Consider the following 24,769-nt stretch of genomic DNA (forward strand, 5'->3'; position numbering starts at 1 on the left):
TTCCGATTTTTGGGGGGTAAAATCTGATCTTTTTGTAAGATTGCTCACATTTCCAACTAAATGCGACTTCTATTGCGATCTCTGCATGTGCAGAAGAGGACACGTGACGTAACACGCAATGCGCTCAGTGTTTGTGGAAGTACTCATGGATGCTAACACCGCAGCATATCTAGCCAAATCTAAAACCTCGCTTTCCCTCTATTGAATGTTTCTGTGTTTTTGCCCGCATGGCTGTTTTGATTCCTCTGCTTTATCCCGCCTCATTGAATGCAGAATAGTGACGTCTGTTGCTTATCAATGACGTGCAGGTTTCATAAATGCGTCTTGACCGTTAACACAAAAGTTGCCCTCCAAAACAAATAGTCTCAGAGACAGCTTCTTTCCAAGAGCTGTCACTATTCTCAACTCCACTTTGCCATTAAAAACTGAATCGGAATTAATCATCAATTTACACTGCCATATGACAGCATATTTGCACCTTCTCAGACAGTTTATAGATAGCTGACAGTGGCTCAATAGCTACTGGTTTTATTAGACAAATGTTCTTACCTTATTTTATTCTATCCTATTTTTTATTGTACACATTTTCCTATTCTTTATGCTTGCACTGGTAGTGAAGCTCAAATTTTATTAATCTTGTATAATGACAATAAAAGCATTCAATTCAATTAAAAAAGATCAGATATGTATCGTATATAGGACCACTTATAAAATTTGGACATTCAGACATACTTTAAGATATAGGATACAGGTCACGCTCGTGCAAAAAAAAATAATCTGATTTTCCTGGAGTGTTGACCTAGCCAAAGACATTAAAAATATAAAGAGACAATTGTTGTTTACTTTCATTATAACCTGTACAGTTAGACTATGTATGACCTTACTTACATGACTATGTCAATGTTGCCACGAAAGTTATGGCGCATTTTGGAATAATATGAAGCGATGCAGCCTTTTGTTATTACAGAGTCTTGGAGTACTCCATGCGGAAATATCCAGAATCCAGCACGATCACAAAAACAATTCTACATACTGCACGCTATATAAGCCCAAAGATACAGTACGAGATAATCGAAATGATGAGAAAACCTGTTATTATGGAGATTCTAAGACAAATCGGGAAAAGCTGGTTGGCACACGGGATCCTATTGGCCAAGCAAATGTATCCACAGTTGTGCGTTTTGTTGGGAAAAAAACAACCTATGCTGTGGGTATGTGCCTCTTGGCAATGGCTACCTCCAGAAAAAGGGGATACAGAGGCTTATGACAGGTGTAATCATTGACTTTTTCGGAACTCAACCGCTGCCGTGCTATTTCTCTTTGAGAGATGCTTCCATGTTACATCTATTTTGTGGATATTCATACCATTTATTCTATTGATGTGTTTTTGGTTATTTTTAACATGCATCAGTGCTGCGCAAATACATTTCGTATGTGGCAATAATTATGAACCAAAACCACCCCATAGGTTTGAAATGCCCTCCTTGAGACTGATGTCTATTGATGGCCTTCTGCTTGTGGAGGGGCACTGGCTATCGTGCAGATTTAACCTTCCTCCCCTGTGTCAGGAACAAAGACAACAGCTGTTCCTTTCCCTCTCATGAATATATTTCAGTCATCTCTACGCTCACTTAGAATCTGCTGCTCTTGAGTAAAGATTTGATTTGATTTTGTTGTCTTTGGGGACATTTGGAAATTGTCCTAATATTAAATATCTATTTTTTGAATTTAGATTTTTTATTTATAGACGATGGTTGTCCACTAAAGAAATAACAACATGCACAATGACAGCTTCTCATCATACCTGCTTGGTGCCATCTAGTGGTGACTTTGGCGAATAACACAACCTCTCGTGTTGGTTTTCTCGCAGGTCCTTTGTGTTCCGGCGTGGGCGGGAAGAAGAAGAAAAAGATGATGTATTTAACCACCAAAAATGCAGGTATTTCAATCCAAAACCAAATTACACCATTAAACGTTTTTATTTTTGTCTTTTTCTTTTTTCTTTTTTTGTCAGGAAATTGAGTTTTCCCCCCATAATCAAATGATTGTTGACGGTGTATTTTATATTTGGGGGATGTACTGAATTTCTTTCTGCTGATAATGACTGAAAGATGGGATAAAACGGAAAAATAGTGTAGAATTTTAATAATAAATGAATACGTTTTTTTAATAATACAGTTGCTTGTGAAAATGTAGGGGGGAAAAAAGTAACACAATTCACTCACTCATTCACATCTCGGGACAATTTGGACGGGCCAATTACGTGCATGAGTTTGGAATGTGGGAGGAGCCTGGAGGAAACCCACGCAGGCACACGGAGAGCATGCAAACTCCACACAGGAAGGCTGGTAGCTGGATTCATGACCTCAGAACTGTGCCGCAGAGGCGCTAACCACTCAGCTGCCGTACTGATTTTTTTAAATTGAATTATTTATCAATCAGTATTTTATATATGTTTTTATTTTTTGATAAATTATTTATATTACAATACAATTTAAAGCTAAAATTAAAATAAAATAAAAATAATAATAAAAAAAGATAAAAGAAACATTTTCTATTCTAGAATAAACTTGGTTGGACAGGATTTGCATTTATATTTTAAAACGCTTAATTATTATTTTTTTTTGTTTTATGAGAATTGAATACAAACATTTTAAATCGGCTAATAGTATGCCCGTCAGTTATTTCTCATTATACATTCTGCCTTTTAAGGAACTCATTGCCATATAAATGATTGAAATTATTATCATTTATCTTATGGTCATTTATTTATTATTTAATGAATTATTATTTTTACTATTATTATTATTAGTTATTTTTTTTATCTTATTTTTCATTTGGTGTTTTTAAAGATACAGGGATTTACTGCCACCTAGTGATAAGAAACGTCACTCATTAAACAAAATAATAATAATAATAATAATTTCCTTTGTATTGTCATTCTTTGTAACAATGTACACAGAACGAAATGTCGATACACCTGACCCGTTGTAGCGAGTCGATGCAGCCGCAGCCAACAGAGATTAGTGTCTTCCTGGAAGTACTCTCTTCCTGACTTTGGCCTGACATTTTGCACTACAGAATTCGACCGTCACGAGCTCCGGATCTACGAGGAAGTGGCCAAGGTGCCCCCTTTCCGGAGGAAGACGCTCGTCCTGATCGGGGCGCAAGGCGTGGGCCGCCGCAGCCTCAAAAACAAACTGCTGGTGACCGACCCCCAGCGCTACGGCACCACCGTCCCCTGTGAGTGCAAATACGCTCAGGATGCATTGTAACCGTTTTTTGCCAACTGATGAAATCCTGCTTCTGGGGAACACTAGAGCCTGAATTTATCAATCAATCGATCAATTGATACTCGCTTGTGTGTCAGTCTTACTGTAAGGTATGAGCAGCAGATATTGCAGAAAACACGCTACTGTAATCCCTTGCTGTATTGAAGTTCTCTTGTCACAGTTTCGCTACTTCGCGGCTTTTCATCGTGCATTGTGTTCTGCAATCCTATTGGCTAAACAGTCAGCCCGTCCCTTTTCTGCTGCGTTTGCCTGCGATCTGATTTGTACACAAATATAAAACAGCTTGACAAACCTACATTATTATGTATGCACAAATCTTTTCTTGGAAGATGCTTTCATTCGCCAGTAAAGTTGAACTTCTCAAGCCGCTAAACTTGCTCTGGTGTGGCTCTTTGGCCCTCTCTCATGGCTCCCTGGCACGTTTTCAAAGATGTTTGATAATGGAAAAATACATGGTTTTCAAAGAAGGGCAAACAGGACACACATTTTCCAATGGGTATCGATACAGTATCTATTTCCTTTTATCGGGCTTTTATAAAGCTTTTTCGCGGCTTTTTTGGGGTCCAATATGGCTCTTAAGACATTTTAGCCCGACGACCAAAGAGTGAATGCAGATTTACATAACGTCCACATGATGACGACAACGTTTTCATGTTCTTAAAGGTGCTGTCTGGAATTAGAAAATGTGTTCCTTTCTGCTGCCATCCCTCAGCTTTGTCATGATCGCAGCCTTAGTCAGCTCATTCTTGAGTATGTGCATAGCTTCAACATGCTCGAATAAACTCTTCGTTTTCATCTTTTCTGGGGTTTGGGTTGGCGTTAGTACTGGATTCATCCTGGATTTTCTTGCTACACTAACAAAAAACTGCAATGACAAGCATGTTTGTTTTTTGGTTTCAATGTATGATAGAGTATTTAATAAAATAAACAAATAGATCTTTCTACTTCGCGGGTTTATGGAGGTTGAATGCAACCCCCGTGATAAAACGAGAGATTACTGTATTGATTTTTTTCTTTCAGTCACCAGCAGAAAACCGAAAGTGGACGAGAAAGACGGGCAAATGTATTGCTTCATGACGCGCGGAGAAATGGAGTGCGACATAAAGAACGGACGTTTTTTGGAACACGGCGAATACGACGGCAACTTGTACGGCACCAAAATCAACTCTATACATGAAGTGACAGAAACCGGAAAGATCTGCATCTTGGACGTCAACCCGCAGGTCATTTCTGATTTTGTTCTATTTCTAATTCTGTCTTTTTGTTTGAAATGAAACTAAAAAGAAAATAAATCAACCATATAAATCGATGTAAATCATAATAAAGAAAATAAATAAAACTGTGATGTGCTCAGGTGTCCAAACTTTTTCCTCTCGAAAAAAATAAGGCCTCCCTTTTTTAATTGTAATTTACAGCGCACACTAAAATTTGTTTTTGTAGAAAGAGACCTAAATAGCCTTTTTTCATTGGTTTTGAATTTTTAAATTGTCAATTGCCATGTTAAAAAACAAATTGCATTTTTATGATTATAGTCTTATATTCCTGAATAACATTTACAATAACTAAATTTTATCTTAATTTAATATATTCTGATTATTATTATTCACTAAATGTATGATCTCTTATGAATTATAAATCATGAATATGGAAATAAGTACATATTTTAATACATTTAAAACGTTGTTTTATATATATATTTGAAATATAATATATGTATCTATTATACGTTTTTGTATAAGATTCTATTATAAAATATACATGATTTTGTCAATATTGAATGAAAAGTTAAATATATTATATTGGAAAAATACAATTTATTAACAAACATGAAATAGAAATAATTAAAAAAAATAAGTATACATCTCAAAATGAATATATTTTCAAAAGTAAAAAATATCATATATCTAAAAATATGCTTAAGAATAAAAAATACCAAGTATTTCAAAATATATAAAATATAAACTTTTGAGTAAATTATTTAATATTATTATTAAATAAATAAAAAAATTGGAAATAAAATGTATTTTAAAAAAAATCAAGATATAAGTATTTTTTTTCAATACATATTAAAAAAAATTGATTATGATAAAATATTCCATAATTATTTCAACGTTTTATATTAAGTAATTTTTTGAATATATATTTTCAATTATGATATATAAAATATTAATTTAAATATAAAAATAAATATATAAAAAATGTAATACTAAAATCTGTAATAAGAATATTAAAGGAAATGTAATAAATAATAATAATAATAATAATAATTTCCTTGTATTGTCATTCTGTGTAACAATGTACACAGAACGAAATGTCGATTGCACCTGACCCGTTGTAGCGAGCCGATGCAGCCGCAGCCAACAGAGGGCGCCGCCGACCACTTTTTAAGTCTTAGGAATGACTCGGCCGGGGCGCGAACCACCGACCTCCCAGTCTCAAAGCGACTTGATATAATAAAATGATAACATTAAACCTATAAAAGTATATTTTCTTATGCACTGTGGTCTGTAATATGGCCAGTAAGTCCTTGAATCCAAATTTTCTTCTAAAATGTCCCCAAAGGCACTCAAAGTTCTGCGGACTTCCGAGTTCCTCCCTTATGTGGTCTTCATCGAGGCTCCTGACTTTGAGGTCCTGAAGGCCATGAACCGCTCGGCCATCGAGTCGGGCGTGGTCACTAAGCAGCTGACGGTGAGCATAAGGTTTCTGCCCTCTTTCGGACCACGCCTCTTTCTGACCACGCCCCCTCCCCACTCCAGGACTCTGAGCTGAAGAGGACGGTGGACGAGAGCGAGCGCATCAAGAGGGCGTACGGACATTACTTGGATCTGGTCCTGGTCAACGACGGACTGGACGCCGCGTTCCGGACTCTGCGCGGCGCCATGGACAAGCTAGCCAATCAGCAGCAGTGGGTGCCCGTCAGCTGGGTCTTTTGAGGGTTCCCTTCTGGCACCCCAATGTGAGTGTCGTACGTCATTTTTGAGGAGGCGGGAAGGCTTCTTTTGGCTTGGATCTACTATTACAATTGTAAATACTGCAAAGTGTTACTTTTACTGTCCGATGATGGAAAAGGATTTCCTAACCCCTCACCTCAACTAAACCATTTCCAGAGCCGTACTAGAAGATGGAAAACATTTTTCTACATTTACAGGAGCACTTAAAGCGACAGTGTGGGGATATAACACGCTCTAGTGGTGTAAAAAATACTTAATTCATTGATTCAAATATTCAGACAAAACACATGCTATCTCATAAATATTATTTTAGCTTAGATAGAAATTTTTAATCATATGACATCAATTGATAAGTCAACATGTTTTGCAGCCATCTACGGAAGCCCAAATGAGGATTTTGTGAAGCTAGCCTGTCCTTGTGTTGCTTTTAGTACGCAACAGCCCCTTACCACATACAGGTGAGCCCCAAGATGATCCAGGCATTTTCAAACATTGTTTCCCCTCTGTTTCCTTTCCTAGCCCCTCACGTTAGCCACTTGGCTGCATGCTATAGCTCGCCGTTATTGTTAGCTGCACCTTCTTTATTATTCAATATCACTCGTCTTTCACAGCTGAACATTGCTGAGTCCTGTGATTCTGGCATCCTCAACTTGTTATCCCACTTTTTCCGTTTCTAGCCACTTACATTAGACACTAGCTGCAGGCTTTGGATCAGCTGTAGCTGTTATTTTTAGCTGCCTTGTGGAAATAAAGCTTGTTCAAAAAATATCTTTATAATGAGTGGTCAGGAGACTAAAAACAGCCAATTCCAACCCCTAATGCCAAACTCGAAACGGGGAAGCATTTGGTACCAATGCTATAAGCCTTAGGGGGCAGCACGGCGGCGCAGTGGTTAGCGCTTGTGCGGCACAGTTTATGTCATGGGAACCTGTCGTGGGTTCAAATCCAGCTCCAGACTTCCTGTGCGGAGTTTGTATGTTCTCCCCGTGCTTGCGTGGGTTTCCTCCGGGCACTCCGGTTTCCTCCCACGTTCCAAAAACATGCATTTCAGGTGAATTGGCCGGTGTAAATTGTCCCTAGGTGTGAATGAGCGAATGAGTTGTCTGTCCCTGTGTGCCCTGCGACTGGCTGGCAACCAGTTCAGGGTGTCCCCTGCCCACTGCTCGGAGATGGCTGGGATGGGCTCCAGCCCCCCCGCGACCCTAATGAGGATAAGCGGTACGGCTGATGAGATGAGATGAGATGAGATAAGCCTTAGGTATGACTTGGCAACGGATCTAACCTGTGACCTCCAAGTCTCGGGGGCGGGCACTCAACTCTAAAGCCACTAAGATGTTAGGCACTGACCAACTGCATATATTGAATATTTTCAGCCCCTCCAGGTGTATCCAGCTCTTTAGTTGTTGCAGGTGGGGATTAACAGCATCTTTCATCTCCTGTAGCTGGCTGAAATTCACAAAGGAAAATATGGAAACAGACTTCTGAATTTTGAGCATTTTGCATACTTCGGGCTTCCGTATTGCATCCTCTTCAAATGCTTTGGCTCAATTATGTACTACAGGGACCTCTTAGAGGTCAATTATTACGTACTGTTGCTTTAAATCTTCCCCGTAGCAGAAAAAGAAGAAAGTCTCAAATGTTGAGCTAAATTGGTTGAACAGCAGAGGCGAAGCTATTGTTTAAAACATGTTTTGTTTTTGTAGTTGTTGACCTCAAAGCTGCCACAGGACGGCACCAGAAGACCCAGACAACATAAACAACAATAAGAATCGCATAGTTTGCCAAATATACTCTGCCATGAACTGCAAAAGATGGTGTAGTACTCCTATGTCACTACCAGGGTCTGTTGCATCCTCCCCATTTTTTCCGGGGCAAAAAAAAAAATAACAGCAAAGACATGATTCCAATTCTCACATTCCATCCAAAATGTAGAAGAATTCATGTTTAATCTTATGGTTGTTTACATTTAGACGATTTAGCCACATTTTTAAGCGAGGAAAAAAGTAGCCTTCTGAATGTTAAATGCTCTGTAGTGTAACGTTTACATTTGATCGCTACGATATAAGAAAGACGCTAAATGTGATTTTTGTTGTATAGTTTGTGTGTGTTCTTTTTCCTCACTTGTCGGGATTGAAAAATCCGTTTGACACTTTCATAATTGGTTGCAAGTTGTGATGGCAAAATGTGCTTAGCTAACTTGTTAGCTTCCCACTTCTGGTTTGGTAACATCGGATATATTCTTCTGCCTTAACATTCTGACAATGGCGGCAACCTCGTCCTTATTTATTGTAATAAAATTGATGCTGTCACTCCACTTCCTTGTTTACATTTTTTAATAAATTTAAGTGTGGTCGGGCAGGGTCCCGGCAGAGGCAGTTGGCGGTCTCCAGGCGCTCCGCCACTGATAGGGCGCCAGGGGCAAGGAGATAGGGTACAGTTCGTAAGCGGGGGGGTCCACCCCCGGCCACAGGCCGCTCAATTTGGGGTCGAACTGGAAAAGATTCCAAATTGAAACTGAATAAAAGTTTGAGATTAAGTATTTGACCCACCAGTGAATATGGCGGCGGCAGATCGACGGCAGGGGGGCATAAATCTGAGGGCATCGCCGGTGCCCCCGCCGGCGAGATTGTACTTTCCTCCCGAGCGATGGCCGCATTGACGTCGTAGGTAGCTCTCTTCTTCCTGCTGTGAAGGTAAAAGCAGAGAAGCACCACCGCAATCGACACCGCCAAGCATGGGAATCTGCCGTGCGTTGCGGAGGATAAAGAAGATGCATGCGAGGGTGTTTTTCTCTTTGAACAAAATCCTTGAAATGAGAAAAATGATCTGATACGGAACATTGCACATCATTTTTTTAATTTAAAAAAAAAAGTTTTGTTGAATATTTTTATTTATATACACTTTTCTTTTTGAAATGATTGAAATAATTTCTAACCGAAAATTATTTTTAGTCATTAGTTTCTTATTTATTGCATTATTTTAGTAAAACCAAACAATCATTCTTATTCAATAACAAATATAATACATTTGAAATGCTTAAAACGATGTTCCATCTGCTGACTGATTGAAATAGAATGTTAAAAACAATCAAATTTCATGGAATTTTTTTCTGGAATTAATGAGTATGGAAATTATTTAAAAAACACTGAAATAATTAAAAAAAATATAGAAATTTCAAGTAATATTAATATGAAAACAACACATAATAAAACAGTAATAGGAAAATAATTATGGAAAATGTTTTGGTAAAACAAATACAAATTATGTTAAGATGAAAACAATTATAAAATATAAATACAATGATCTGCCATATATTAAAAATGTAATTAATATTTTTGCTAATATATAAAAAACAAAATCATTAAAATGAACTAAAACTTTATTTTGAGAAATAGTTGTTTCACAGAAATATTCTTTACTAAAATGACATTTTGATAATATAAAAACAACTATAAAAACATACAAAATTCAATATATTTTTGCTATGAAACTAACTCTAAAAAAACAATATTTTGTATTTAAAATGTTGTTTTCCTAAAACGAATATTAAATTACACAAAATTCAAATGAACTTAATATTAAAAGTTATATATGAGTTATATCAGTTTTATGTATATTTTAACTTTTACAACATCTGTTGAATATTGACAGTTGGATGACATTGGTTTTTTTTTTCTAAATCTACAATACAAAAATACTCACACATATTGGAATATATTCACTACTTTCATGGCTCCCGCAGGCACTGCAAAAGATAACAATCATGTAAAAAAAAAAATCCATTTTCTACAAACACATAATCATGGCAACAGATTGTGACCAATAATAAACCTGACTGCCGTTCATTTCCTTAGTCTTTGGACCTTCATCCTATAAATCGTGGGCTCCTTGCACCTTTTAGAACTTCCTTACCCATGTAAAAACTTTACAAATATTGAACAAGACAAAAAAATAACCCTTTTCACTCACTTAAATTATAAATTGTCTTCTTACCTTATAAAAGAATTCCAAACATCACGTCAAATGTCCTGATGTTCAGCAGAGAAAGAGTGATTGTATGTAAAGCGCTCCAAGTGTTTATTGCGTTATTGTCTAGTTTAAAGCCGCAGGAAACAGGAAGTTTCTCAATTAATGTCTAACTTTTACACTTCACAAAACAAAGATGCCAATTTAAAAATATACACACGTATCCTGCAATGTTTGTGAGTAGTAGGGATGATATCAGAGGCGTTTGATGTTTAACACTTTTGGAAAATGTCAAGTCATGTTCATTTGTATAGCGGCTATAGCCCTTAATGACAAGCAGTCTCAAAGGGCTGCACCGACCACAAACTATTATGACACCATCCCCTGATCTAAAACTTCATGAGGGCAAGGAAAAACTCAAAAACCTCAACACGAGGAAAATGAAGGAACCTTTAGAAGGGACCGCACATAAGGTAATTCATATGCTATACAATAGAAGTGTGTTTTAAGCCTAGATTTAAACATTTCCACTGAGGTTGCAGATCGAATCTCAGGGGGAAGAGCATTCCACAGCACCGGGGCCCGAATGGAGAACGCGCGCCAACCTGCGGATCACGAGTAGAACAGCGTTTTCAGAGCAAAGGCTCCAGACCGGAACATAGGGGGGAATTAAATCTTAAAGATATGAGGGAGCAAATCCATGCATGATTTTATATACCAACAACAGAACCTTAAAATTGCATCTTAAGCCAACAGGGAGCCAAAGCAGGTTTGCTAAAATCGGGGTAATGTGATCATGCTTTCTTGTCTTAGTTAAAAGCCTCGCTGCAGCATTTTGTACCAGCTGCAGGGTCTTGATTTTGGACCTTGGGAGACCAGAGAGTAGTGCATTACAGTAATCGAGAAGGGAGGTAACAAACGCATTAACTATAATCTCCGCATCCGACTGAGATGGAACAGTTTTTGAGAAAAAGTCAAGGCATTGAGATGGACCAATAACTAACATTTCGGTCTAATTTTTATTTATTTTGGGGGAAACATTTATTATTTATTACAAAAACATTGGCGGCACGGTGGATGGGTGACTATCGCGCAGTCCCACGGTACAGAGGTTCAGGGTTTAAGTCCAGCTACCGCCGCCTCTCCATGCAGAGTTTTCATGTTCTCCCCCGTGCCTACATGGGCACTCCGGTTTCCTCCCACATTACCAAAACATGTATGTCAGGTTAATTGGTCCGTCCAAATTGTCCCTAGGTGTGAATGTGCAAGTGTCTGTCTCTGTTTGCCCTACGGCTGGCTGGGAATTAGTTCAGGGTGTCCCCTGCCCACTGCTCGAAGATGCCTGGGATGGGCTCCAGTATCCCCATGACCCTATTGAGGATAAATGGTGCAGATAATGGATCGATTTATAAACATTTGTTGCTCCACAATATCTATAAAATGTAATCAAGTGTGCCCGAGTAGTTGTGAGTAGCATGGGGATGTCATCACTGGCATCTGATTGGATGCTTGATCAAGACATTGGAGGAAAAAAAAAAAATTGTTCTATATTTAGTTTTCAAGTCTCACTCTAATCGATCGACAAGTGCCCCCTAGTGGTTGGGAGTAGTAAAGGTAACAACATGGGATGTAATTGGTACTTCTCGGAAATGCTGTGTATACAGCGTTATTCAAGAGTCTACCTTTATAAAAAAAATCATCTGGATTGCTTCAATAAGCGCCCCAAAAACAATCGTAAGAATCCGAAGAATTCATTGAAAAAAATCTGTGATCCACCCAGGACGCGAAAGTCAAAAACAACGAGCACATCTTCTGATGATCCAGGCGCCAACATTTCTAAGCTTACCGCCACAAAACGGATGATCTTGTTTGAGCTTGTTGCTGGAATGTTGCAACGTTGCTTTTTTTGAAAAATTCTCTTGAGAAAAGAGTGTCAGGTCTATCTTTCAACTTCTAGAATGAAAGGAGACATCCATTCATAAGGAGATATCACTGGACCCATCAGAACCCCCTCTTTGGTTTCAAATACTGAGTACAGGGATGTTAACTGGCACATTCGTGAATTCCAAGTTGGAAGTAGAAGATCACAACAAACTCCAACTCTGTTAGAAAAGATACTATTGCTCACCTCAGGGAAAGGATGAGTGGCTTGAGCAAGGGGGATGAGGCCATGTGAAGCATGGGCAATACTCTATTCAACTGTAATTTTTGACTTTGTAGCTCATGCGACATATATTTACTAAATGTTTCTGCCGAGGCCTGTACAAGAAATAGAAGTGAAATGGTCCGTCTGCCCTTTTTCATCAGCTATTTGTCTCCATCGCAAACCTGCAACAGTTCTAATGGGTGTAAACAGGCACATTCCTAAATCCAAGTTGGGGATAGGAGAAGATCGCAGCATGCAAACTCCTACTAGTATTTCTGAAAAGAAAATACATTTGTCCCCCTCAGGCAAAGGTTGAGTGGCTTGAGCAAGCATAACTAGGCTGCATTTAACTGTCGTGTCCCTTTAATGTTTAACCTTGTAGCACAACTACTATTACCCCAAAACACTAATGTAGGTTAAACATAACCAATAGCACAATAATAGCCTTCATTAGGTTTTATCATTTGAACCAATAGATAGCCAGCTCCACTCTGGACACATTCTTTCTTCTTGTGATTGGTAAATATGCGTTTTTTCCATGGATTCTGTGTTGTTGACTTTAAATTTGTTGCGTATATAAAATGTTAAATAATATTTGTATTTTATTGTTTTTTAGGATTTGTAAATGTTTTGATTTCTCTCTGATGTTTTTCAAGTTTTTTTATTAGCTTGAAAAATCTTTATTCTTGTATTTTGTAGTGTATTTGTTGCTGACTTAAAAATTCAATACGTATTTTAAATTGACATTTTGTTTCATGCAGGGATTCCAGTTACTTGACTTTCCTTTAGTATCATAAATTTTAAATTAGTTCACTGGAGATTGAAAAAATATTGCGCTTATATTTTAGCAAAATAATAGATTAAAAAAATTTACTCATTTTGTGCATAATATTACATCGTTGATAATATTCTGAAAGGGACCCCCTCCCACCAATAATCTCTTGTTTTCCTTTCTTTCTTTTTTCTTCCGCTTTTTTCATATTTTTGTTCTTTATTTCCCGTTTTCTTTTTCTCTTCTTCTGTTTCATTTCATGAGATTAATTTCTTCTCCCTTATTTTGTGCGTGATGTTACATAATAATTGGTAATGGTCAAGTCAAGTAGATGGATTAAAGCAACATAAACAATCTAAAAAATCCTTTGGGAGCTGAAAGAGCTGGCTCCTATTAGTGAGCCGAAAGGAAAGAGCCGGTTCTTGAAAAAGAGACAGAATTCCCATCACTATGACAAAGGCATGCGTTTCCATTATGTACGCACGCTGACACACGTACAATCCTACACGCAGAGACTTTGCACTGCTATTGTGCGATTGTCCTTTTAGCACATGCGCGATTTATTTGCTACCTAGACACTGAGGGTTAACATCTCAATACTGAGAGGACCTACTCTCTGTGAGGACTGAAGCACTCATTGTGTTTTAAGACCGGAATAGTCCAAGATAGTGTATGAATGGGATATGATATGAGCTACTTTTTGTTCCGGATTGGCGGAGAAGGGCTGCCATTTTGGTATACATTTTTAAAATACCTTATGTAATTACTATGTTGTTAGTATGTCAGTCAAAAATTTAGGTGCCATATTTGACCCCAATATGTCCTTTCAAACACACTTTCAGAATACTACTGGAACAGCTTTTTTCCATCGTCGCAACATTGCTAGAATTCACCCTATGCTGTCTCAGTCAGATGCGGAAATTATAATTCATGCGCTTGTTACCTCCCTTCTTGATTACTGTAATGCACTACTCTCCGGTTTCCCGAAGTCCAACATCAAGAGCCTTTAGCTGGTATAAAATGCCGCAGCGAGGCTTTTAACAAATAAGACAAGAAACTTTGATCACATTACCCCGATTTAGCTAATATGCATTGGCTCCCTGTTAGTTTAAGATGTGATTTTAAGTTTTTTTTTACAAAATCATGCATGGACTTGCTCCCTCATATCTTTCAGATTTAATTTCCCCCTATGTTCCGGTCCGGAGCCTTCGCTCTGAAAACGCTGGTCTACTCGTGATCCCAAGAGCCAAGAAGAGATCCGCAGGTTCGAGAGCGTTCTCCATCCGGGCCCCGGTGCTGTGGAATGCTCTTCCCCCTGAGATTTGATCTGCAACCTCAGTGGATATGTTGAAATCCAAGCTTAAAAAACACTTCTATTGCATAGCATATGAATAACCTATATTTTATGTTGACAATATCTGTGTATTATTTGCCGTCATGTAGGTTTTAGATCAGGGGATGGTGTCATAATAGTCTGCGGTTTGCAATAATCTATGGTCTGTGCAGCCCTTTGAGACTCTTTGTGATTAAGGGCCATACAAATAAACATTTGTTGACTTGACTATGTTGATAGCATGTTTTTAATGATTAGAAGTTAGTCAATCACTAAAACATCATGACAATTAGAACTCAAATTAACTAGAAAAGTACAAGTGATCTATTTTCAGAACCTGTCCGTGGGAAACAAAGGTTTTCCCTAGGGGGCTACCTGGTGCCCGCGGCCAACATGTTGGAGACCCCTGTTCCAGATGGTGTAAACAGGCGCATTTCTGAATGCCAAGTTGGGCTCGGTGAAAATCACAGTATGCATCTTCAACTCCTTGTTAACTGAATACAATTGCTCGTCTCAGGCAAAGGTTGAGTGGCTTGAGCAACAATAATGGATCATAACAATATGTAGCCCCCCTTTCATGTTTAAGTTTGTAGCAAATCTATTATAACTCGACAGTAACCCTGAGAAAAAGCGTCTGCTGAGGCTTGCACAAAAAAAATAGTTGGTAAGAAATGGCCACGTGGACTGTTTTATTTCCGTCTTTTGATAACAATATTCGCCTTCCTCCATTTGTCCATAGGAAAAAGAATTGGAAGTTATTGAGGAGGAGGGGGTGGTGGGGGAGGTAGCATTGTATTGGAGGTGGCACAAGGTGGGGGAGGGGGTGGAGGAGGTAGCACCGTATTGGGGGTGGCACAAGGTGGGGGAGGGGGAAGGCAGACGGGGGAGATGAGGTTGCCCGTTGGTAGCGGTGGAGGGGGAGGAGGAGGAGGCAGAGAGGTCGGTGAGGTCATGGTCGGCGGGAGGGGGAGGTCGAGGTCGAGGTCGCCGCTGTTCGGAAGAGAAGAAGATGGAGGAGGAGGAAGGAGGTCATCCTGAATGTCGTCCGGAAGGTCGTCTGGAAGGTTACCGGCACCAGCTAAGGTAGGCACCGACGGCAGCGGAACGGCGATGCCTTGGTTGAATCTGATGTCCAAAAAGTTAAATTATTTCCGAAATAAACAACTTTTTTCTAATTATTGCTATATATCTATCTATCTATATATATATATATATATATATATATATATATATATATATTACTTTTGTATTATTCATTTCAATAAATGCTTCATTAATAAGTATTAAAACAAATATTTTGTTACATATTGCTGCATAATAAGATGAAGTACAGTACATATCGTATTGTGCAGCTAGTAAAGTTGATCTTAATGTATCTTAATCCTAAATGCACACTTCCTGTGTTGAGAATGAATATTTTGTGAAACATGAAAAAAAGGAAAAAGGGATTATGGACGTACGTGGGGACATCTGCGTTGTCTTCTGTCCCTGTCCTGTTCCTGGGGGGCTCCTGTGAAACCTGAGGGGGGTGAGGTGTTGATGGGACCAGACGATGACATCGTTACCCTACCCAGGTGGCCTTTGACCTTACCTGGAAACAGTGCCCCGTGTGGTCCAATTCGGCGTATGAAATTGGTGCTTGCGAGTAACTTTTGATTGGCTCTTTTCCCGAAGTAGGTGGGGCTACCAGCTTGGCGCGGGCGACGTTTCGGGCAGCGGTAAAGACGCTGATCTCTTTCCTGGCTACTTTTTCGTAGTGCATGGAGACGGCCTGGAAAACAAATCAAAATCAATAAAACATTTTACTTTTAATGAGGACGTGTCTATGGCAACCATCCACACCAGAGACATGAGGTTGACAGATGAATCGATTCGATGGAGCTGAGTGGCCTGCGCATCCAGGACCTGGAGCAGCAAAACAGCCACGTTGTTGATTTGATAAGCCACGCTAGCCAAGGCTTGAACGGCTAAGGCTTTAGCCTCCGCCAGGGCTTCCGTGGGCTCGCCAGCCTGCAAGATCACGTCTCAAAAATCCTCAAATGATCGCAGTCAAGGTGTGTCCGTGGTCTTACCTGCAGGTAGTTGCTCTCGCAGTAATCGGCGACTCGCTGCAGGTTTGCCTGGTTGTCCGTGAGCTTCTTCCTGGCGCTCGTCGCGTCTTCCAGAATCTCGGAAATCACTCGGGAGATGTTTTCAGGCGGCGCCATAGTTCCTTCAAATCGTGCAGACGGACTTCATGTTGCGACTCGAAGTCCGGGAGAGGGCGGGGCTCAGATCCCTCCCCTGCCTCCTTGGAAAATATCACTGACAACAATATAGAAGGTTCTGAAAGGACTGAAAAGTATTAAAAAGTAGTGGAAACGTTTGTAAAATAAATAAAAAAACATTGTAAAAAGAGTAGCAAAAGCCAGCGAGAAATGATTTGGAAATGTACAGAAAAAGTACTAAAAAGTAGTGGAAATTATGGAAAAGGACTACAAAGTAGTTAAAAAATATGGTAAAATTACTGAAAAATATTCAAATTTACCGACAAAAAGTACTGAAAAGTCATGAGAAGTATTGGAACATATGGGAAAAGTACTCAAAAAGTACTAAAAAGTGGTGAAAAGTATTAAAAACGACTGACAAAAAGTACAAAAAAGTAGTAAGAATTATTGAAATGTATGAGAAAAGTACAGAAAAAGTACTAAATGGTAATCAAAAGTATTAAAAAGTACTGACAAAAAGTACTAAGTACTAAGTATGGACTAATCAGTGAAAAATAGAGAAAAATAATGGAGGATGGAAAAAGTACAGAAGAGTTTTGAAAAATTGTAAAACATGCAAAAAGGACTAAAAATCATGAAAAAAATTGCAGAGTATTAGAAAACATACTAAAAATTACTGATAAATATAAATAATGAATACTATGAAAAAGGTACTGAAAATAATGGAAAATATGGAAAAAGTACTGAAAACTATGGAAAGTAGTGACAAAAACTACCAAAAGGTAGGGAACAGTATGGAAAATGTATCAAAAAGTTGTGAAAAATTTTAAGGTAATGGTATTTTAAAGCACTTTTCAAGTCAATGAAGACCTCCCAAAGCATTTTACAATGTGCTTCGCACTTACTCATTCATAAATACACTCAAACACCAATAGAGAGTCAGCCATGCAACGCACCAACCTGCTTATTGGAGGCTTTAGGAGCCGGGAATCAAACCTGCAACAGCGCGATCCCAAGACGAGCGCTTTACCTCCTAAGCTAACGCCACCCTTGGCCTACGAGAAAAAGTATTATTTGAATTGGTGGAAAATCATTAAAAGTATGGAGGAAAATATTGAAAATTACTGCAAAATAATGATAGATAAATGGGGGAAAAAATGAACTTGAAAAGTAGTGATAAGTATGGTAAAAGTAGTGAAAAGTATAGAAATGGTACGGAAAAGTAGTAAAAATTGTGAAAAGTATTGAAAAATATTTCAAAAAGAAAGACAAACACGAAAAAAGTGGTGAAAGATGGCGAGAATCATGAGAGAAAGTGTATTAAAAGTACCGTATTTTTTGCACTTTAAGGCGCACCGGGTTATAGGGCGCACCCCCAAAAAATAGTTTTTGGTCCTATATTTTCCATACATAAGGCGCACCGGATTATAAGGCGCTACAATGGGAACGTGGACAAAACAGTCAGATAGTTAAGTCAAACTTATTACCCCCTTAACATTCCCAAAGCTTGCAAAGAAGCAAATACGTGTCTCAGACATGTACGGAAACAGTGTCCGTACGATGTCACCAATCACTCAAATGCATCGTTCCAAATATCATTCAGAAGGTTAAAGTCTTGGGATTCAAGAAATGCCAAACATTTGTTAGTTTCCATTTTATTTTTTGCTGGCAACTGTGTGGACAGCAAAGTAAGAATTTTATTGTGCAGGGAAACGGGGTTCTTTACTGCGCATATGACAATAAACACTTTGAATTTAATTTAGTTTAAAAAAAGACTCATCACAGAAACATCAAGATCCTTCTAAAACAAGATATCGGGAAAATATAAAGCCGCATAGCTCACCTGAGTTCTCTTGCAGCCATCACGTTCTATACTGATACGTAACCATGGTCTTCTTACAACCGTGAGTGTAGTAAATCCAGTAGAGTAAAATATTTATAAATACAGAATAGTAAAAAATGTTTTCTCTATGCTGTAGTGCAACCCAACGTGTGATTCGTATTTATCTTTTTCGGCCAATTGCAGGCTTTGTTTCGCCCCTTTAGCCTATGCGAGCCTGTAAAAGATAAAAAGGATCCGCCCCCTTTTCCCTCCGAATAACTTTGGCCAATAGTCACTGATTCAAATGATGATTGACACATTGGTTAGGAAATGAAACGCCGGTATATAAATCCCAGCATACACCGCGGACTACTTCGCCTTCGGGGAAAATCTAGCCTTAGTTGTAAGACTTTGCGACTTAATATTGATCCATATATAAGGCGCACTGTATTATAAGGCGCATGGTCAGCTTTTGAAAAAAAATAAAGGCTTTTAGGTGCGCCTTATAGTGCGGAAAATACTGTACTCAGAGTCGTGAAAAATATGGAAAAATCACGTGTAAATGGTAAAAAAGTACTGATGAAAAGTACTAAAGGGTTGTAGATAGATAGATAGATAGATAGATAGATAGATAGATAGATAGATAGATAGATAGATAGATAGATAGATAGATAGATAGATAGATAGATAGATAGATAGATAGATAGATAGATAGATAGATAGATAGATAGATAGATAGATAGATAGATAGAAATGTACAAAAAATACTAGACTATCCAGAAGGTACTGAAAGGACCTAACATGAAAAAGAAGTTGTGAAAATAATAACAATAACAATAACAATAAAATAACATACAATAGTGAAATATATGGTAAACTTATTGGAAATGGTGGATAAGTACTCAAAAAAACAAGGTAAAGTACTGACTAAGTAGTGAAGAAAATAAAATGACTCGGGTGGATTTTCCTTATTTGTCTTTTTTCACACCTGTATTGGTCATTTTGGCCAGAAGATGGCAACGGCGTAGCGCCTAAAACCACGTTTTGTGTGCGCGTGTTTTTGATGTTCTGATTTATTTATTTTCAATTCTCGAATCAGACTCAGTTGTGTTTAGAAATTCAATTTGAGAGTTGTTGTTTTTATAAATATAACAAATAAAAAATAGTGTTACAGACAGCACTTCGAGTGAATGAGTGGCGCTATTGTAAATAAGTCAACCGCGCTCTCGCGAGATCTGGTTGCAAAATTCATCGACCTCCCTTTTTTGATATTGTTTTATGAACTTTTCTTATTATTTCCCGTTATCATCCCGTTTAAATGTATTATACACCATTATCAATCCGTCACGTGAATGAATGAATAAATTAAATGACGTCACAATGACGTCACAACGACGCCCCGGAGCCCACCTGGTTTTGCCGCCACAACGTATACTCTGTTTCTAATAATCACTCATTTTTTAATTTTTATTTTATATTTTAACTAATAATTAAAATTTAATTTAACAATCACAAACAGGTGAAAAAAAGCAACCCCATCGTCGATTTCTTGTACTTTCTGGATTCAATGTCACGTGACAAAAGGCAAGAAGTCAGATTGGCTGGAAATAAAAAAGGTCCGGATGTTGCACTGATTTTTGAATACAGATTTCGGCATTTGGAATTTTTCTTCACAGTGGAATATTTTATCTTCACATTGTCATTTTTAACACAACAATTCTTCTTACCCTGTTTTTTTCTTGCACTTGAATATTTTGAAAATTGGAATTTTAACTTTCAGATCAGAAACTTCCTATCTGATTAATAATTGCCCGAGTGTTTATTATAGTAAACATGCTCAGCAAACATTGTTTATCTTTAAACTTTAACCAAAACCGATCCCCAATCAACTCAGTTTGAGGTTAAAGTTCAAACCAAACGGCGAAAGAACATGTTTCCTTCTGATCTAATCTAATCTAATCGGCCTGTTCTCGTCGAGGTCGCCAGTTGAGTTTTATTATTGTTCGGAACGTTTTATTTTAGAATGCAGAACTGCTTAAAATATATTTGCACTTGATTCATTATTGGTCACAGACGTGACGTCACTTGGCTCTGCACCGCAAACGCGTCACGGCTCGGAAAACTAACATATTACTAAATAAACGCTGCTTTGATGGAAAACATCAGCGGAAATCTCTCATTCTATTCGCAGTTTGAACTCAATATTATGAGAATAGGTGACACAGCGCGATAAAGTGGAGATATCCTATCATACGGGCCTCTCCCTTTGCCAATTATCTGATTTCGAAGGGACTGCGAATGCATCAATCCGCTTCTATCTACGCGGTTGATAGCTGAAAGAACAAGTTGAGAACAAATTATAAAATGTTTTTAGGGCAACCGGTCGAAGGGTCCAGAGTTGAATTTCCTCATTTTACAATTCACGATGTGGTAACAGGATTACCACCTTAATGACCCTTTAAAAGTCCCCATAAAGGATGTCAATGTTGCTAACCCTGTTCTCAAACCTTGACCCCATTTTGAAAACCATAAATAAACTTTAAAACCCTATTGGCCATTTAAACCCTAACCAAATGTTGAAACATCAATTGAGTTCTAAACGTTAGTTTAAAACCATAGCACTATTTGAAAACACAATATTAAAACCCTGAACTTAATTTTGTAACCCTAAATCTCTGTTAATTTGAGACCCTCAACCTATACTATGCATTTTTCTCAGTAGCTCAGCTGGTAAGGTTCTTGTCTTCCACAATAACCGTAGTGTTCCCAAATTCATGTCCAGCCTATATTCCGAAGTTGGAGTCATTTACATTTGGAAACACTAGCAGCTTTAAAATGCTAGTATAAGGCCCCAAACCTAGTTGGAAACCTTCAAAATCTTGTTTTTGGCCACAGACCTACCAAAAAACCTAAACTCGCAATCTTAACTTTCATTTAAATCCCTTTTTTTCCAGGCCAAGATCTTATTTTTAACTCTAGCTGGAAACCGTAAAGCATTTTAAAACCCTAGTTTGGGGCCATACACTACTTAGAAACCCAAACTCGCATGCCTAATTTGCCTTTGAAACCCTAATAGAGTAACCTTGAAAACACTTTAAAACTCTAGTTTAGGGTCCAAAATCTTGGGAATCCTAGTTAGAAACTCTAGATTGGTATTCAAAACCCTGATTCTAAACAGTCACTGGAAAACCTAGATTGGCTTAAAACCCCACTTCAAACTCTAGCTGGAAACCTTAGAAATGCTTCAAAACTCTAGTTTGGCACCCAAAGTCTTCTGGGAAATCCCACCTGGAAACACTAGACCTGAACCCCTAGACTGAAACCCTAAATTTGCTTCAATCCCCTACATTGGGGCCAAAACCCTACTCTGTACTCTGTTTGGTAACCCTAGAAACGCTTTACAACCCTATTTTTGCACCCTAAGTCTGCTGGAAAACCATAGCCAGATACCCTAGACTGGCTTTGAAACACTAGTTTGGGGTCCAATTCTAGTTGGAAACTTAAGCCTGACACCCTAAATTTGCTTCAAAATCCTAATTTGGGAATAAAACCCTGCTTTAGACTCTAGTTGGAAACCCCAGAAACACATTAAAACCCTAGTTTGGTGCGCAAAGTCCATTTGGAAACCCTAGCTGGAAACCCTAGTTTAGGGTCCAAACCCTAGTTTGAACTTTATCCTGAAACCCTAAATTTGCTTCAAAACCCTACTTTAGGACCAAAACCCTACTTTGTACTCTGTTTGGAAACCCTATAAATGCTTTAAAACATTATTTTCGCACCCTAAGTCTGCTGGAAAACCCCAGCCGGAAACCTTAGACTGGCTTTGAAACCCTAGACTGGTTTTTGAAACCCTAGTTTGGGGTCCAATTCTAATTGGAAACTTAAGCCTGACACCCTAAATTTGCTTCAAAACTCTAGCTTTTGACTCAAACCCTAATTTGAAGCCCTGGCTGGAACCCCTAGTTTGGCTTTAAAACCCCAGTTATGGGCCCAAGTTTTAATTTTGATACTTTACCCAGAAACCCTAGTTATGTTTTCAAACCCAAGTTTGGGGCACAACTCCTACTTTGAAACCCCAAATATGCTTTAGAACCCTAATATAACACGCCAACTCTATTTTATGATCCTAACTTTGCTTTGAGACCCAGGTTTGCCGCCCAATCATGTTTTAAACCATTATCCAATTAAAGCTTAATTACATGTTATCATTTGAATTGAATTGAATGATTCTTTTGTTAACTAACTAACCAAACTAGAGTTCTGTCTAAAAATACCCTTTCGACTCTAGGGCTAGCAAAATGACACCCGAAGACACGCCACATTAGCCCCACCTCAGATTGCATCCTCCAGGCTATCAGCAGCTCTTCACGGCCCACAGGATTCCATTATGGGGGGGTGCATTCTATTACTGGGCGGTGGAGTTGAAAAATCACTCACGCAGAATACAAAATGGCCAAGATAATACATGATCGCTTCCCACCTGCTGCTTTCTTCTCTATCAGGTAGCTATCAATAAATCAATAAATTCTCAGAGACATCAACAAAGTTTATCGTCTCACATTTCCCCCACAGCAATCGGAGACACGTGGGCCGTCGTCCGTCGGGAAAATTCAAAGTGATTTTCGCGTGCGCGTCATAGAATTCAGAGTCCATCCATATTAATTGAAACAATAAATCAAATATAAGGATTGGGTGTAGTTTGGTCATAAAAAAAATAAATCATTAAAGCTTTTTTATGATCAAACATTTAAAAACAATGGGTTAGGAACAACATACATACAGTACATACATAACGCTGGAGTATTGATAACATACTATCAAAAAAAATCAATCAATATAAAAACACAAATAATGATTTGTTTATGTGAGTGCCATGTCTAATCTCAGTGCATACAATGTTTTACAACGTTAATATCAACAACAATAAAGACGATTCAATGTAAACGTAAATGATCTGTATTTATATAGCGCTTTTCAAGTCAATGAAGAAAGCGCTTTACAATGTGCTTTACACTTACTATTTCACACACAACGATAGCGGCGACAGCCATGCAAGGCAACTACCTGCTTATCGGGGGCATTAGGGATTCAGTGTCTTGCCCAAGGACACTTCGACATACAACACAAAGAAAGAAAGAACAAGAGAGAGAAAGAGAGAAAGAAAGAGCGAGAAAGAAAGGAAGGATGGGAAAAAATAAATAAATAAATAAATAAATAAATATATATATATGTAACCGCGGTGTACGTGTCCCACCAAAGATCCACATTCACGCTGGACTGGATGATGAGGTTTTTATTATTACAGTTTCTGCAAATGGATGAGTCACAACTTTAGCTTTTTCTGCTGGGTTTGATCTCTTTGATCTCTTTGTAGTACTCTGGTTAAACTGACAACAAAGCATATCAAAGAGCTGTCTTTTCACTTTACAGAAAATACATTTTAGAATATCACAATACATTTATAAATCTTTGCATTTTAACAAGATACTTTTAACAAGAGATCGTATAGTGGATTTTTAACGTTTACAATGAATTCAACATGTTTTTCTTTACTCTGAATTTTAACCAACATCATCCTTTTTTAATGTATATGAAAAAATAGGAATAAAAACAATAATGAGTATAAAAATGGGTACAATTTACCTGCAAATGGATGAGTCACAACATTAGCTTTTTCTGCTGGGTTTGATCTCTTTGATCTCTACAAGGGGAATTAATATTTAGTAAAACAGAAACAAAACGAAAATAAATCAAAACAGCTTGACAATATCAATCACATTACTATGCATGGTGAGAGATTTGTCAGCTGGGGTTATAATGTTTAAAATTAACTTATTTTGTGGAGCACCAAAAGATATGTCTTACCTTTGTAGTACTCTGGTTAAACTGACAAAACCCCGCCTCCTGGTCACATGTTAGAAGCCAAAACCAAACCCCACCCCATACCAGCAGATGGCACTGTTGGACTCAGCATTGCAGGACATTTACCAAAAACTATACACATATTTTAGCAGGAATTTCAATAAAATAAAAGTTATTATTACACCCGTTACATACACCCCCCTGAAATTCTGCTAAATATGGGTGTGCTACACTAAACAGAAAAAAAAATCACATGCCAAAAAGGCAAATACTGATGAAAAAGAGGACACGAAAACTGGTACAGTATTACAAGGAACAAACTGAAGTGCATGTCAGTTCTAAAACTCTCCCAAAAAGGAGTGTGAAAAGAAAGGAGGCGATCAAACTCCTAACTAAGCACAGACTCAAAGATGC

General features: G+C 38.0%; 2 protein-coding genes across 7 annotated transcripts in view; one reads left to right on the forward strand and one right to left on the reverse strand.

The window, feature by feature from the left end:
- mpp2b (MAGUK p55 scaffold protein 2b) overlaps positions 1 to 8,561 on the forward strand; it is a 28,969-nt gene extending 20,408 nt beyond the window's left edge. The window contains exons 8-14 of one of the 6 annotated variants that reach the window (XR_015847930.1): positions 1,871 to 1,939; positions 3,082 to 3,243; positions 4,314 to 4,516; positions 5,856 to 5,984; positions 6,053 to 6,252; positions 6,618 to 6,705; positions 7,951 to 8,561. Coding sequence is in view for 4 of the 6 variants with exons in the window: in XM_088323296.1 (XP_088179422.1) it covers positions 1,871 to 1,939; positions 3,082 to 3,243; positions 4,314 to 4,516; positions 5,856 to 5,984; positions 6,053 to 6,229 (740 nt within the window). In the remaining 2 variants the exon portion in view is untranslated. Of the gene's footprint in view, positions 1 to 1,870; positions 1,940 to 3,081; positions 3,244 to 4,313; positions 4,517 to 5,855; positions 5,985 to 6,052; positions 7,112 to 7,629 lie in introns of those variants that run through there. The other 5 variants (XR_015847928.1, XM_088323296.1, XM_088323298.1 and 2 more) reach the window with 5 other exon arrangements.
- Positions 8,562 to 14,807: 6,246 nt separating this feature from the next.
- abi3b (ABI family, member 3b) lies at positions 14,808 to 17,721 on the reverse strand. The gene is made up of 6 exons (XM_088323300.1): positions 17,632 to 17,721; positions 16,537 to 16,768; positions 16,307 to 16,474; positions 16,056 to 16,235; positions 15,925 to 15,983; positions 14,808 to 15,589 (listed from the first exon to the last, which is right to left on the reverse strand). Exons 2-6 carry the CDS (start codon positions 16,669 to 16,671, stop codon positions 15,220 to 15,222), a joined length of 912 nt encoding a protein of 303 aa, XP_088179426.1. The 5' UTR covers positions 16,672 to 16,768; positions 17,632 to 17,721; the 3' UTR covers positions 14,808 to 15,219.
- Positions 17,722 to 24,769: the final 7,048 nt, after the last annotated feature.

Source organism: Urocampus carinirostris, chromosome 19, assembly GCF_059441175.1.
Source record: "Urocampus carinirostris isolate Australia breed hairy pipefish chromosome 19, RoL_Ucar_1.0, whole genome shotgun sequence".
NCBI classification, from domain to species: domain Eukaryota; kingdom Metazoa; phylum Chordata; class Actinopteri; order Syngnathiformes; family Syngnathidae; genus Urocampus; species Urocampus carinirostris.

Coding starts and splice junctions, on each gene's coding strand:
- abi3b (XM_088323300.1), bottom strand. CDS start 16,671: ATGGCGCCGCCTGAAAACATCTCCCGAGTGATTTCCGAGATTCTGGAA. Junction 16,236..16,306: donor CTGTCAACCTCATGTCTCTG/GTGTGGATGGTT, acceptor TTTGTTTTCCAG/GCCGTCTCCATGCACTACGA. Junction 15,984..16,055: donor ACACGGGGCACTGTTTCCAG/GTAAGGTCAAAG, acceptor CACCCCCCTCAG/GTTTCACAGGAGCCCCCCAG.